The sequence below is a fragment of the Squalius cephalus genome (assembly GCF_949319135.1).
Source record: "Squalius cephalus genome assembly, chromosome: 14".
Lineage (NCBI taxonomy): Eukaryota > Metazoa > Chordata > Actinopteri > Cypriniformes > Leuciscidae > Squalius > Squalius cephalus.
In genome coordinates, this window is record NC_137135.1 from 2564431 (window position 1) to 2580542 (window position 16112).

A 16112-nucleotide genomic window follows, 5' to 3' on the forward strand; every position below is an offset into this window, starting at 1 on the left:
TGCATTTTCCAGTTATCTCTGTAAAGCTGCTTTGAAACAATCTGTATTGTAAAAAGCGCTATAAATAAATGTGACTTGACTTGTAGAAGCCTCTGGAAACTGCTCAGAAAACGGATGTGGATGAGGACATGATTTATTTTTACAAGTTTTAATCTTGTCATTACAGTAAATATCTTGTCAATATAGTAAATTCAGTGCTGAGAGTGTCTGTGAGGGAGAACTGTGAAAGGATGCGCCAGGAAAAACAATGTCTCCAGTAATGTGTGTAATTGTGTGCTATCACAAAAAAATAATTTGGTTCAAACATATATGGCTAATTAGACAAACCGGGGAAAACTAGGTCACCAAAAATGAAACACAAGTCAAAGCATTCATCTAACTCCAACATACATTTTGCCTCCAGATGTCTAGAAGTGGCTCTGCTGGTTTGTTGAGGATGTTTCCTGAAGGAGTTGCTGAGACTTGCTGTAATGTGTTGCTATAATCCGACTGTGTTTCTGTTTGTGAGGAACAGGGAGTTTTTGTTTGTGTTAAATAAAGTCTAATAAATAGTCCATTAACCTCTGAATACTTGAGTCCTCCTGACATCTATACCTCACCTGACAATAAGTGACATACCGTATATATATGTATGTATATTCAAAATACATGTGCACACCATATTTTTCATAAATTACATTTATATATATTTTAATATTTATATAAAAAAACACATTTTACATTTCATTTTTATATGTAAAACCCATACTAAGAATCTGACATATAGGCCTATCATGTAGCCTAAACAATAGGCTATGGTATGCTACGCATGTGTAATTTGCATATTACAACAATTTATTTAATGCATTTATTTCCAGCATGTATTTAGCCTTTGCTGAATTAAAATATTAATTTCTTTCTTTTTTGTCTTTCTTTTATATTTATTTCTCACTTAACCCAAACTTTTGAATGGCAGTGTCAAAACTGCAAAAAAAACAAAAACAATAATATATATATATCAAGGTTCAAGGTAACTTTATTATCCCAGAGGGGCAATTTAGATTGCAGCCAGCAGTAACAGCATAACAATCAACAACAACAAAGAAACAACAACAATGAACATAACCACCAAAGAACATAAGTTAAATTTGACAAGGTGTTGTTAACAATGGTGATGGCAGTCGGGATAAATGACATAGCCTATATATATATATATTAATCAGCAAAAGCAGTTTTCAACATTGGTGATAATAATAAAAAATGATCTCAGAATGATTCTGAAGGATCATGTGACACTGAAGACTGGAGTAATGATGCTTTGATCACAGGAATAAATTACAGACTGGAGAATGTTCACTCACAAACTTACCAAGAAGAAGAAACGGGTTTATAAGATAAAGTGTGTTTCAGTGTCAAACTGTCCAGACTGATGATGAGGCGCAGAGTGGTCACTGGTCACGTGATACTGGCGGCTACTCGGACACACTAACCACAGTCGTTTGTGAATACGGACTTATGTAGAGATTTAAAAAATAATAATAATAAAACATTCAAAGATTATACATAAAACAAAGACAAAAAAAAAAAAAGAGAAAAAGAAAGACGTCGAGATATTTGTACGGGTTTGAATGCAGATTTGAGCTTAATGAACCGCACAGCGCCCTCTAGAGGAATACAAACTTCTCATTTTATTTCGCAAAAAAAAACCACAACATTTTTACATACAGGTAAGACACAATACAAATGTTAATACATACAAAATATAAATGAAAATAGCATAAATGAATAACAACCTCTGACTAATAAAAGCCGCTGGATGAGCTCGTGAAGTCACGTGATGAGCTTCAGTAACGTGACCGTCTGCAGAAACGGGAAGTTGGTGAGTGTGATTCACTCTCAGTACAGCTGTTATAACTTTAGCTTATTCCTTCATGAAGACACACTGTGCGCTCCGTTACAAGAGCTTCATCGCCCAGGGATAAAAGCCAGTCTTTGTTGGTGTCGTCGCTCCTGTGTCGGTGTTTTATCCTCCGGTAAGTCTGCAGATCACACTGTTTACACTGGTGTTTCTGTGCTCGTGACATTGTTTGATACAGATTCTGTGAATAATCGACAGTTTCGAGTCTTTCAAAGTCATCTAAGCTTTGGTTTTATCTTGATCAATCACATCTGATGAAAACTGCTTTTCACGAAGTTTCATACTTTCAGGAAAACGAAAATGAAACTTTATTGTGGAATGAATAGACTGTAAAGTAACTCCGATCCAATATAAATGACCAGTATAAACTGAGGGGTTTTAAAACCGGTCCTCGTTAAAATAGTTCCTCGTGTAATGCAGCAGAATTCCTCCAGAAAGAGGAACTGTAGCCCTGATTTGTATTTTCTGTCAAAACCTGTGATGATGCACGTGATCAGAAGGAGATCACATGATCCATATGTCACCTCTAATAGCAAACAGCAACCAGGTATTTATGAAATATGAATATATGAACGGTGTGGAGGCCGTAAGTGTGGCCCAAATGTACAAGTTGAGTAGTTGACGAATACCACCTTTTTCCAGTTAACATCAAGATTATAGATGGAAAAAGTACATGAAGGTATAAGGGGAAGTGGATACTTTACGTGCTGCAACAGGTTACCTTTCCTTAAAGTTTTTCACAATTTTGCATTCACTTAAATAGTCCTGTTGTGTGACCATAGTGTGTGTGTGTGTGTGTGCGCGTGTGTGTGTTCCATTGAGAAACTTTATCATCCATATAATCTTTGCATTGCAGTAAAGCTTCTTTAAAGTGGAAAATGTTTGTTTATCCCCTTAATAAGAATAGGGTTTCTTTTAAGAGCTGATCACTGGAAGCTTCTTTGGGGAACCAAGAAAATGAGAAAACCACCTCTATTTTTAAGAGCGTATATAACAATAATTATACCAAAATGTGATGTTTAAAATAGTTTTAGAGGAAGTGTAGCATCTCTCGCTGCATGACGCTGCTTGAAATCATCATCTGGCTGTTTTACAATAAAGATTATAGTCGAGATTACAAAAATTCCAATGTATTCTGGAAGTTTTCTGATCTTTCCGAAGGCTTTGGTTTGTAACCCCTCTGCTTTACTAAAGGTGTCATTGTGAAACAGTAAAAATCCCTGAAAGAGGAACACACACTTATCACACGCTCACTGAGTCAGAGCAGAAGAGGAAGCACTGATGTGTCCAGATGTGTGTTTCAGCTGATGTGTCCAGATGTGTGTCTCAGCTGATGTGTCCAGATGTGTGTTTCAGCTGATGTGTCCAGATGTGTGCTTGTGCTTCAGCTGATGTGTCCAGATGTGTCTCAGCTGATGTGTCCAGATGTGTCTCAGCTGATGTGTCCAGATGTGTCTCAGCTGATGTGTCCAGATGTGTCTCAGCTGATGTGTCCAGATGTGTGCTTGTGTCTCAGCTGATGTGTCCAGATGTGTGCTTGTGTCTCAGCTGATGTGTCCAGATGTGTGCTTGTGTCTCAGCTGATGTGTCCAGATGTGTGCTTCAGCTGATGTGTCCAGATGTGTGCTTGTGCTTCAGCTGATGTGTCCAGATGTGTGCTTCAGCTGATGTGTCCAGATGTGTGCTTGTGCTTCAGCTGATGTGTCCAGATGTGTTTCAGCTGATGTGTCCAGATGTGTGCTCGTCTCAGCTGACGTGTCCAGATGTGTGTCTCAGCTGATGTGTCCAGATGTGTGTTTCAGCTGATGTGTCCAGATGTGTGCTTGTGTCTCAGCTGATGTGTCCAGATGTGTTTCAGCTGATGTGTCCAGATGTGTGCTTGTGTCTCAGCTGATGTGTCCAGATGTGTGCTTGTGTCTCAGCTGATGTGTCCAGATGTGTGCTTGTGTCTCAGCTGACGTGTCCAGATGTGTGTCTCAGCTGATGTGTCCAGATGTGTGTTTCAGCTGATGTGTCCAGATGTGTGCTTGTGTCTCAGCTGATGTGTCCAGATGTGTTTCAGCTGATGTGTCCAGATGTGTGCTTGTGTCTCAGCTGATGTGTCCAGATGTGTGCTTGTGTCTCAGCTGATGTGTCCAGATGTGTGCTTGTGTCTCAGCTGATGTGTCCAGATGTGTGCTTGTGTCTCAGCTGATGTGTTCAGATGTGTGCTTGTGTGACGTGTCCAGATGTGTGCTTGTGTTTCAGCTGATGTGTCCAGATGTGTGCTTGTGTCTCAGCTGATAAGTCCAGATGTGTGCTTGTGTCTCAGCTGATGTGTTCAGATGTGTGCTTGTGTGACGTGTCCAGATGTGTGCTTGTGTCTCAGCTGATAAGTCCAGATGTGTGCTTGTGTCTTAGCTGATGTGTTCAGATGTGTGCTTGTGTGACGTGTCCAGATGTGTGCTTGTGCTTCAGCTGACGTGTCCAGATGTGTGCTTGTGTCTCAGCTGATGTGTTCAGATGTGTGCTTGTGTGACGTGTCCAGATGTGTGCTTGTGTTTCAGCTGATGTGTCCAGATGTGTGCTTGTGTCTCAGCTGATAAGTCCAGATGTGTGCTTGTGTCTCAGCTGATGTGTTCAGATGTGTGCTTGTGTGACGTGTCCAGATGTGTGCTTGTGTCTCAGCTGATAAGTCCAGATGTGTGCTTGTGTCTCAGCTGATGTGTTCAGATGTGTGCTTGTGTGACGTGTCCAGATGTGTGCTTGTGCTTCAGCTGACGTGTCCAGATGTGTGCTTGTGTCTCAGCTGATGTGTCCAGATGTGTGCTTCAGCTGATGTGTCCAGATGTGTGCTTGTGCTTCAGCTGATGTGTCCAGATTAGGGATGTTAACCGATGACCATTTGACCGATGGTTGACCGTATCAACTTTGACCGGTCAAAGTTGTCGGTAGTCGGTTAAAAAAAAAAAAAAAATTATCTCTAAATTAGGCTATTATAGACAGTGGACTTTACTCTACTACAGTTAGCCATCTCATTCCAAGATGTTTTTGTGTGAAGTGAACAAATCCCTCACACTCAATTTTTCATAACTCACCTGTTTGTATTTAATAAACCAATAAAAACATTTGGCGCGAGGTCACAGCGTTTGGGTTCGCGCGCTCACAGGGTTTGCGAAAAGTAAAGGCTACAGGCTAAAACACTCGAGGTTAGAGCCAGGGCAGACGACAGGATGAAGCGTGTAAAGAAGTGTGTGGGACCATTTCACCAAAAAGAATGACACAGATGTAAGTTGCAACTTGTGTGATACAGTGCTTAAATACAGTAGTAACACATCAACTATGATCACCTTAAAACGCGACACCCGCAAGCCTCTTCGGGTGAGAAAGGTAGCCAAAGCGGGAGGCAGAGCGGCAGAGAGATGCGACAGAGTTGCGAAATTGCAGGCACGATATTGTACGATATTGGGAAAATATTAGATATTGGGAAAAAATTAGCCTACATTTCGATAGTTTTTTCCCAACGATATATATTGCGAGTCATGATCAATCCAGGCTAAAGTCAATAATTACCATTCCATGATATTAATAATGTGTCGGCTGCAAAGATGAAATCTGACTCGCGATCTTCGCAGTTAGTGAACGCGCCGGAGAGAAATACACATTTCACGGATTAAATCGTTTTATTTTGTTTTGAATGGTTCTGTTTAAAAGTAGAGATTTCTGTAGATAATAGATATATTTCTATTTTTTTTTAGGTGTGTGAGACGAGTAAGCTACCTTATACGTTGAGTTTCGGTTTATGGATGATAGCTTAATGTTAGCTCCAGTTCAGGCGCTGGCGCCTCCGTGTCGTGATATCTATCTGCTATATTTACTTTTTTTTTATTAATTCGAGAAAATTGGATAATGAAACGCTGATTAAAATTAAGATACAATTAATACAAAACGAAATTCGTTTTAAAGAAAGGCTTTGTGCTTTCTGTTTGAGGTCTCTGTGAAAGTTTTAAAGCAGTCTTTTAGTGCCGCTTTGAGCGGTCGCGTCCGTAATGGAGAACTGTCACGTAAAATTGTTTTTTCCTCATAAATGCGAACACGAAAAATAAAAGACAAAAGACTTTTTAAAAAAGACAACCATCCACAACTTTATAACACTCCAGTCAACATCCTCCTTTTTGTAGACGAAATAGTCCCAAATAGCTGATTTTGACTTTCTTTTTAGTACGAAATATCATTCTCTTAATACACCATGGGTGCTACTACTACCCTTCACATCGCATGTTCCGGCGATGTGACTATTGCTCATGCGCACAGCCCTATATTTTAAACTAATTGGTTAACCGGTTTCAACCGGCTAATGAGGCTCGGTGGTCGGTCAAGAAAATGTTTAGTTTTCGCCATCCCTAGTCCAGATGTGTGCTTCAGCTGATGTGTCCAGATGTGTGCTTGTGCTTCAGCTGATGTGTCCAGATGTGTGCTTGTGTCTCAGCTGATGTGTCCAGATGTGTGCTTCAGCTGATGTCTGTGTCCAGATGTGTGCTTGTGCTTCAGCTGATGTGTCCAGATGTGTGTTTCAGCTGATGTGTCCAGATGTGTGCTTGTGCTTCAGCTGATGTGTCCAGATGTGTGCTTGTGTCTCAGCTGATGTGTCCAGATGTGTGCTTCAGCTGATGTCTGTGTCCAGATGTGTGCTTGTGCTTCAGCTGATGTGTCCAGATGTGTGTTTCAGCTGATGTGTCCAGATGTGTGCTTGTGCTTCAGCTGATGTGTCCAGATGTGTGTCTCAGCTGTTGTGTCCAGATGTGTGTCTCAGCTGATGTGTCCAGATGTGTGTCTCAGCTGATGTGTCCAGATGTGTGTCTCAGCTGATGTGTCTCAGCTGATGTGTCCAGATGTGTGTCTCAGCTGATGTGTCCAGATGTGTGCTTGTGTCTCAGCTGATGTGTCCAGATGTGTGTCTCAGCTGATGTGTGGGATGGAAATTAGCACCAGCCACCAGCCTAATGCGGGTGATTTTGTGTTGTGGCTGGTAAACTCGCTTCACCTACCAGCCACCGTGGCGGGTAAATAAAAGTAGCATGCTGTTTCACCCGGACACTTTTAGAGGAGGCACACCTTCAAAAAAATGTGGCGTTACATTGTAGGTGTTAAGAGGTCTGCAGAGAAAACATCTCAGGAGACAGTGGACAAAGAGGCGAAGGTCAAAAAACGTTTTTTTTAAAGAACAATGGAGAAAAGCAGATAATGGGGAGTCCCACGATTGGTTAGTTTACAACGAGACAAGTCTGACAATGTTCTGTTCAGTATGTCGTCAACACGCTTCAGAAGATGCTAATAAGAGAACTAATAGTTTCATTGTTGGGACTAAAAAGCTAAAATTGGAAGCCATAAAAGACCACGAATCATCCAAATGCCACATCCAGGTAAAAAAGATAGCACAGGGAAAAGCAGCCCTTCACATGCAGTTACACATTGTCGGTTAAAAACAAGAAAGTGGCTGGTAAAAACGTTGAGTGGCTGGTAGATTTTGAAATCCACCCGCCACAGTGGCAGGCGGACAAAAAAGTTCATTTCCATCCCTGTGTCCAGATGTGTGCTTGTCTCAGCTGATGTGTCCAGATGTGTGCTTGTGTCTCAGCTGATGTGTCCAGATGTGTGCTTGTGCTTCAGCTGATGTGTCCAGATGTGTGCGTGTCTCAGCTGACGTGTCCAGATGTGCTTCAGCTGATGTGTCCAGATGTGTGCTTGTGCTTCAGCTGATGTGTCCAGATGTGTGCTTGTGCTTCAGCTGATGTGTCCAGATGTTTGCTTGTGCTTCAGCTGATGTGTCCAGATGTGTGCTTGTGCTTCAGCTAATGTGTCCAGATGTGTGGTTGTGCTTCAGCTGATGTGTCCAGATGTGTGCTTGTGCTTCAGCTGATGTGTCCAGATGTGTGTCTCAGCTGATGTGTCCAGATGTGTGCTTGTGCTTCAGCTGATGTGTCCAGATGTGTGCTTGTGCTTCAGCTGATGTGTCCAGATGTGTGCTTGTGCTTCAGCTGATGTGTCCAGATGTGTGTCTCAGCTGATGTGTCCAGATATGTGCTTGTGCTTCAGCTGATGTGTCCAGATGTGTGTCTTAGCTGATGTGTCCAGATGTGTGCTTGTGCTTCAGCTGATGTGTCCAGATGTGTGTCTTAGCTGATGTGTCCAGATGTGTGCTTGTGCTTCAGCTGATGTGTCCAGATGTGTGTCTTAGCTGATGTGTCCAGATGTGTGCTTGTGCTTCAGCTGATGTGTCCAGATGTGTGTCTTAGCTGATGTGTCCAGATGTGTGCTTGTGCTTCAGCTGATGTGTCCAGATGTGTGTCTTAGCTGATGTGTCCAGATGTGTGCTTGTGTCTCAGCTGATGTGTCCAGATGTGTGCTTGTCTCAGCTGATGTGTCCAGATGTCTGCTTGTGTCTCAGCTGATGTGTCCAGATGTGTGTCTCAGCTGATGTGTCCAGATGTGTGTCTCAGCTGATGTGTCCAGATGTGTTTCAGCTGATGTCCAGATGTGTGCTTGTGCTTCAGCTGATGTGTCCAGATGTGTGCGTTTCAGCTGATGTGTCCAGATGTGTGCTTGTGCTTCAGTTGATGTGTCCAGATGTGTGCTTGTGCTTCAGTTGATGTGTCCAGATGTGTGCTTGTGCTTCAGTTGATGTGTCCAGATGTGTGCGTGTCTCAGCTGATGTGTCCAGATGTGTGCGTGTTTCAGCTGACGTGTCCAGATGTGTGTCTCAGCTGATGTGTCCAGATGTGTGTCTCAGCTGATGTGTCCAGATGTGTGTCTCAGCTGATGTGTCTCAGCTGATGTGTCCAGATGTGTGTCTCAGCTGATGTGTCCAGATGTGTGTCTCAGCTGATGTGTCCAGATGTGTGTCTCAGCTGATGTGTCCAGATGTGTGCTTGTGCTTCAGTTGATGTGTCCAGATGTGTGCGTGTCTCAGCTGATGTGTCCAGATGTGTGCGTGTCTCAGCTGATGTGTCCAGATGTGTGTCTCAGCTGATGTGTCCAGATGTGTGTCTCAGCTGATGTGTCCAGATGTGTGCGTGTCTCAGCTGATGTGTCCAGATGTGTGCTTGTGTCTCAGCTGATGTCCAGATGTGTGTTTCAGCTGATGTGTCCAGATGTGTGCTTGTGTCTCAGCTGACGTGTCCAGATGTGTGCTTGTGTCTCAGCTGACGTGTCCAGATGTGTGCTTGTGCTTCAGTTGATGTGTCCAGATGTGTGCGTGTCTCAGCTGATGTGTCCAGATGTGTGCGTGTTTCAGCTGATGTGTCCAGATGTGTGCTTGTGTCTCAGCTGATGTGTCCAGATGTGTTTCAGCTGATGTGTCCAGATGTGTGCGTGTCTCAGCTGATGTGTCCAGATGTGTGCGTGTTTCAGCTGATGTGTCCAGATGTGTGTTTGTTTCAGCTGATGTGTCCAGATGTGTGCTTGTGTCTCAGCTGATGTGTCCAGATGTGTGCTTGTGTCTCAGCTGATGTGTCCAGATGTGTGCTTGTGTCTCAGCTGATAAGTCCAGATGTGTGCTTGTGTCTCAGTTGATAAGTCCAGATGTGTGTTTCAGCTGATGTGTTCAGATGTGTGCTTGTGACGTGTCCAGATGTGTGCTTGTGTCTCAGCTGACGTGTCCAGATGTGTGCTTGTGCTTCAGCTGACGTGTCCAGATGTGTGCTTGTGCTTCAGCTGACGTGTCCAGATGTGTGCTTGTGCTTCAGCTGACGTGTCCAGATGTGTGTTTGTCTCAGCTGACGTGTCCAGATGTGTGTTTCAGCTGATGTGTCCAGATGTGTGCTTGTGTCTCAGCTGACGAGTCCAGATGTGTGTCTCAGCTGACGAGTCCAGATGTGTGTCTCAGCTGACGTGTCCAGATGTGTGTCTCAGCTGACGTGTCCAGATGTGTGCTTCAGCTGACGTGTCCAGATGTGTGTCTCAGCTGACGTGTCCAGATGTGTGCTTCAGCTGATGTGTCCAGATGTGTGCTTGTGTCTCAGCTGATGTGTCCAACTGACGTGTCCAGATGTGTGTCTCAGCTGATGTGTCCAGATGTGTGCTTGTGTCTCAGCTGACGAGTCCAGATGTGTGTCTCAGCTGACGTGTCCAGATGTGTGTCTCAGCTGATGTGTCCAGATGTGTGTCTCAGCTGATGTGTCCAGATGTGTGCTTGTGTTGCAGGTCATGGGCTCTCTGTTTCGCAGTGAAGAGGTCTGTCTGGTGCAGCTCTTCCTCCAGTCTGGATCCGCCTACAACTGCGTCAGTGAACTGGGAGAGCTGGGAATAGTGGAGTTCAGAGACGTGAGGGCATTTCTGCTCGCTTTTCTCTGTCGTTCCTAAAGGGGTTGTATGATGCTATTTTAAAAGTGCATTATCTTGTTTATTGGGTGTGATAGAACATGTTAACATGTTTAATGCTCAAATAACACGTTATATTTCACATACTGTACATTTTTGCAGCACCTCTATTCCCAGTCTGTCTGAAATGCTCTGATTTCTACTAAATTTGTACATGGGCGGTATTATGTTAGGAAGTAACATTTGGACCTGGACCGATGCGTTTTAGTCAGGTCTGGATCAGTGTTCTCTGTTAGATACAATAGCTTTGTAACTTTGCACATCGTTTACATGCACAAACAGATTTAAGGAGAAAAAACATTAAAAAGCATCATATGAGCCCTTTAAGAAAGCCTGTGCTTCATTGTCATGTCTTATAAACTGTCTTTACATTACACTGGCTTGATGATGTTTGTAATCTTGATCTCAGCTGAATCCAAATGTCAACGCGTTCCAGAGGAAGTTTGTGAATGAAGTGAGGAGATGCGAGGAGCTGGAGAAAACCTTTGGTGAGTCTGTCACTCAGCTATCTTCATTCTGTCAACCGTAGAGCGTGATCTGCGTCTATTGGTCAAGAGTCATCAGTGCACAGAGAACGCTGTCTGTTTCTGGAAACCTTTCCTCTAATGCTGCTTCTGCCTATGAGCAATCTGTTATCAGTGGTGTCTCTCAGGCCACACGGCTGTAAACCAGTGTACCCAATAACTGAATATGCCACTACGTCTACAGATGGAGGCGCCAGCACCTCATTTGGTAGCGCTGGAGGAAAAGTTTTGTAAAAATTAAAGTTAATTTAATAAAACAGTTAACTGAATCATAAAATTATTATTGTTTTGCATAAATAAGTGCAGTTACTAATAATAGTACATGTTTGTTTATTGTAATGCACTGAGCTTGAATTGAAATGCAGATAAAAGTAACTTTTATTAACAACAGTAACATGCAAAAACCTGATTTTTGTATGGAAAATGTAAATCTTCTACTCTTAAGTAGTAGTAGTAGTAGTAGCCTTTATTGTCACTTAGTAACAAGTACCAGCGAAATTAGCCAAATGTACTAATTAAATGTACATGTAATTAAATGTAATTAAATGTACCATTGTTCCTCTAGTATCACACTGATCTGATCTCCAGCTTCAGTGATTACAAAAGGAAAGCTCTTAAATTGTTTTCTGTGTAATTCAGTCACGATATGAGGAAAAGTGTTTAGTTTTCATGAGACTTTGACTTCCTACTTTTTTCTATATTTTAGGGAGTGTAAATGGTTAATAAGTGCTCCTCTTCTGCCATCTACTGGTTAAAGTGGTCTTTTTATTTTAAAAAGTGCTTGTTTGCCACACTGTTAGTTTTAGTTTAGTTTTCCTACAGCTTTAAACTTTTACAAATCATCACATTAAAAATAACATTAAAATTGGATAAAATTTAGAGCTTTGAAGTTCTAGAAAAAGTGTGACGTAAAAAGTTCTTTAATATCACTCTCAAAAGGTTAAACTACGAACCCTGAGATGAAAGATGTAAAAACAAAAAAACGATTTCAGCCACAATACCATGGTTACAGTTAGCGTTACTACATTAAATCCATGGTGAATGCTGGTGATTTGTGGATTGAAAAACCTTCTTTAACTTTCATTACTTTAGCTTTTGGTTCTTTCATGGCACAGTGTTTCTCCTGGTTTCCACGTCAGCTCTGATCTGATGGTTTATGACAGAATTCTGCGCTGAATTTGAATGTTTCCCACTAGATCTCACTGTGCATTAATGTTATTAATACTGCAGCGAGTTCAAACACTTTCTCACTGGATCTCCCATCGCTGTAGTAACGTGTCGTGTGATCGAGATTGGACCGCGAGTAAACCTGTTCTGAGCTCACGCTTGTCTAGTATTGCTCTGAGCTGATAAACTAGCGCTGTTTCAGCTAGTAGTGATGCTCTACACAGAGTTCAGTGCAGTTTCATGTCCTATTGCAGAAGTTAAATGGGTTGTGTCTGCAGTTTCATGTTGAGTTAGAGCTTATTAAAGGTCTGTTTCTCTGTTGTAGTGTTTCTGGAGCAGGAGATTGTGCGCAGCCTGTCTCAGACGCTGCAGGCCCCGATCCCGATCCCGCCGGCCCCTCAGCCCCGAGAGCTGCTCACCATCGAGGAGGACAGCGAGCGCTTGGCCCGAGAGCTCAGGGAGGTCTGGACTCTGTGTTTAATGTCTGCCTGTGTTTAACAGCAACATGAAAACATGCCTCTTATTATGCTGTTTTAAAGCCTCCTAATTTTGTTTTGGGGTCTGCTACAATATGCTTACATGCATCAAAAACACTTTCATGGACCCTGTCCCAAATGAACTTCACACTTCATATGCAATGGTGCTGTGTACGCGTGTCCGTTAAAACATAAGATGAACATCACAAACCAAACTCTTCCAGCTGTTCAGCCATTGAAGACCATAGTCTGGCATTACACAAATGAGGGACAAACCTACATGGGTTTAGCCTGAAGTGAGACTGGAATTACTGACGACTTCAGACTTTTTAAAGTCATTTATGTGATGGAAGTCAACGTCGACGTCAAGCTTAAAGCGTCATGGCGGAGCATTAAAGTCAACTAGTCTGTGCATCCCCTACTGACGACTCGTTTCAGGCCATCGCAGAAGCACTTCTTTCTTTAAGGAGACAATAACTTCATTTATCTGAATCTTTGAAACTTTGCTGACATGCAGAGTTAATTTTTAATTAATTTTAAGTCCCCTTGTCATCAGTAATTTTATCTCTTAAAACTCATCTTTGATCACCAAAATTACATATTTAAACGTTTTTTCTTAAAGAATGTCTTCATGCCTTATACAAATGAGCCCCGCCTCCACTCACTCACTCAGCTCAGAGATCCACTGGTTGACGATCACACGTTGATCTGATTGGTTACAAGGTAGTTTGTGACGTCAGAAACACCAGCGATTTCAAAGTGTGTGTTTGAGACTGTCTTTGGTTCACTGCAGTTTTAAGGAGGAAATACTCAGCAATGGTGTCGACTTATGAACTTACACATGGTTTGTCTTAAAGCATATTAAAAACACCACATAGACACATAAACAACATTAAAAGCTGGATTTTCACCACAGGAGGACTTGAAAATATATTTTTTTATTAAATAAATATTAAAATAACTTATAATAATTATAATAATTATTAAATAATAATAATTAAATAATAATAATAAAAATAATAAATAATAATTTTAACATTTAATCTTTAATCTTGAACTGTAAATATTATTGCAGTGCTTCCTGTATCAGTGTTTAGTTTCATTTTCACTGTGTCATGACTACTACTACATACAGTCAAACCAAAATGTATTCAGACATCTTCAACATTTCTCACATTATCACAGTTTATTCACTATAGTAGAGAATGGTAGTAAAATATGAGCAGAACTCAGAGTTCTCAGATCAGTTGATATTTGACTGGTTTTGTCCGTCCTTCTGTTAGACTGTCTCACACATGAATTATGTTGAATATCTGTCAGCTGTTAAATTTAACTACACAATTAGATAATACCAGTTTAGCTCAACCAATCACCAAGCAATGCTTCATTGTGTTCAGTCTGTGTGTAAAAAGAGCATTAGTTATTACAGAAAACACACTTCAGCAAAACAGCATCAGCTCAAAGTGTCAGAATCATTTTTGGTCCCAATTTTACTGGTAGTCACTGTATGAAGAGTTATTGGGTATAATATGTCACAGTTTACTTTATTTTGCTCTCCTCACTTACAGAAATGAACTATAGTGTCCTGATCACACTAGTGAAAAAAATGTCACAAATGATATCTGGTGTCTGAATAATTTGACTGTATTCCCCTCTTGAATCCAGCACACCGCTAAAGTGTGTTGATGAAGTGTTGCATCAGTTGTCGTGTTGTTGTGTGCAGGTGTCCAGGAACAGGGACAGTCTGCGCTCTCAGTTCACTCAGCTGTGTCAGTACCGAGGCGTCCTCAAGCAGACTCACTCGCTCACAGCATCACAGGTGCGTTCTGCTCTTCTCTCACACACTCCCTCGTGTGCTCAGTTCCTCATGAGTGTGTGTGTGTGTGTGTGTCAGGCCCCGCTGGTGTCGTTCGAGCCCGTGGCTCTGGCGGAGAACAGGCAGGACGTCCGGCTCAGCTTCGTGGCCGGTGTGGTCCACCCGTGGAAAGTGCCGGCCTTCGAGAGGCTGCTGTGGCGCGCGTGTCGAGGGTACATCATCGTGGACTTCCATGAGATGGAGGAAAAACTGGAGCATCCCGATTCTGTGAGCCCTCAATCATTAATGCATATTATTAGGTTCATCTTGCATGACCCATTCACAGTCAGCACAGTTAAAGTAAACCGGGCGCAGTTGTTCTGAAGTTCTGATCAGGTTGGATCAAATCTTGAAAATGGGTTGTTCAAAAGAAAAAAGCATTCTGATATCAGATCACAAAATACAATCTTGGTTTTGATCGGGATCAGATCGTCAGTTTGTGTTCGTAAGATTGGTATCTTGATTGGATTTTCCTGATTCCAGCAGATTGGTGGATTTCAGGAACAAAAATGTGATGACTTTAAAACTGGTATAAAAAAACAGCAGTATCTTGTAATATATAGACACGTTTATATTTTTATTTTGCTATTAATAGAGGCAGACTTCAGGCTTCATGTTTAGCCTTTCAGTACAGTAAAGTAAAAAATAGATATTTTGGTCCCATTAAAATAAACGGCTGTCAATATCAAACAAAGATAATATATTTATTTTTATTTAAGTGAGAATGTATATGTCCATACACAGTATAAGTGTATAATATGTGAGATTATATGTGACCCTGGACCACAAAACCGAACTGAATAAATAATCTGTCCATTGATGTATGGTTTGTTAGGATAGGACACTATTTGGCAGAGATACAACTATTGAAAATCTGGAATCTGAGGGTGCAAAAAAATCGAAACATTGAGAAAATCTCCTTTAAAGTTGTTCATTTATGTTGGCGATTGTGCTGCATTCACTCACTGAAATACATGTTTTATATATTTACAGTAGGAAATTTACATATAAATCCTAATGATTTTTAGGCATAAAAGAAAAATCCATAATTTTGACCCATACACTGTATTGATGGCTATTGCCACAGATATACCCGTGCGACTCGAGACTGGTGACGTGATCCAGGGTCACTTTTCAGGTTTAATACATTATATGAACATCAGGGCTCGACAATAAGCCTTTTCCTGTGCTTGTCCTTCTGACACGTAAATCTGTCATTCATTTGTCAGTTTTTTTATGTGTGTTGCAAATATAATTTATTCTGAAGCAATATCCTCATCAGAGTTCAGTCAGTTTTGACATATTTAAATCTGAATGTTTATAATATTTTAACCTTTATAAAATTCATTTTTTCACTTAACTAGTCGTTTTAAATATATCCATATATAATTTTAAATTTGATCATTAAATTTAATAAGAATAATAAGACACTATAGGGCTGTTACCAGTCAAATTAAATAATTTACACTGAAAAATTACAACTGCATTAAATAATGTTAAGAGATTGTTTTAAGTATTTTTAATACAGTACAACTTTATTTTCTTGTGAGAGTTGACGAGAAATGTGATTGTTTTTCCCAGGGCGAGGATGTGCAGTGGACCGTGTTTTTAATCTCGTTCTGGGGAGACCAGATCGGGCAGAAGGTGAAGAAGATCTGTGATTGGTAGGTGATCGGGAGACGGGGGTTTTAGACAAAGGTCAAAGGTCCTGGAAAACATGGACATATACCATAGAATTTAAAGAGTCTGATTTCCAGATTTATTGGATCTTGGTAAAGTCATATTAAACATTAATAAGATCTTAAAAGATCATACTAATTTCTATAGTCGGTATA

The 16112-nt window shown here is 41.2% G+C and overlaps 1 protein-coding gene across 1 annotated transcript in view; it reads left to right on the forward strand.

Annotated features, from left to right (window-relative positions):
- The first annotated feature begins 1833 nt into the window (after positions 1–1833).
- The window catches only part of tcirg1b (T cell immune regulator 1, ATPase H+ transporting V0 subunit a3b), a 38140-nt gene continuing 23861 nt past the window's right edge, over positions 1834–16112 (forward strand). Inside the window, exons 1-7 of the mRNA XM_079892866.1 lie at positions 1834–2012; positions 10079–10198; positions 10665–10743; positions 12272–12408; positions 14146–14241; positions 14317–14505; positions 15859–15941. Coding sequence (XP_079748992.1) covers positions 10082–10198; positions 10665–10743; positions 12272–12408; positions 14146–14241; positions 14317–14505; positions 15859–15941 — 701 coding nt within the window. The 5' untranslated portion in view covers positions 1834–2012; positions 10079–10081. The remainder of the gene's footprint in view (positions 2013–10078; positions 10199–10664; positions 10744–12271; positions 12409–14145; positions 14242–14316; positions 14506–15858; positions 15942–16112) is intronic.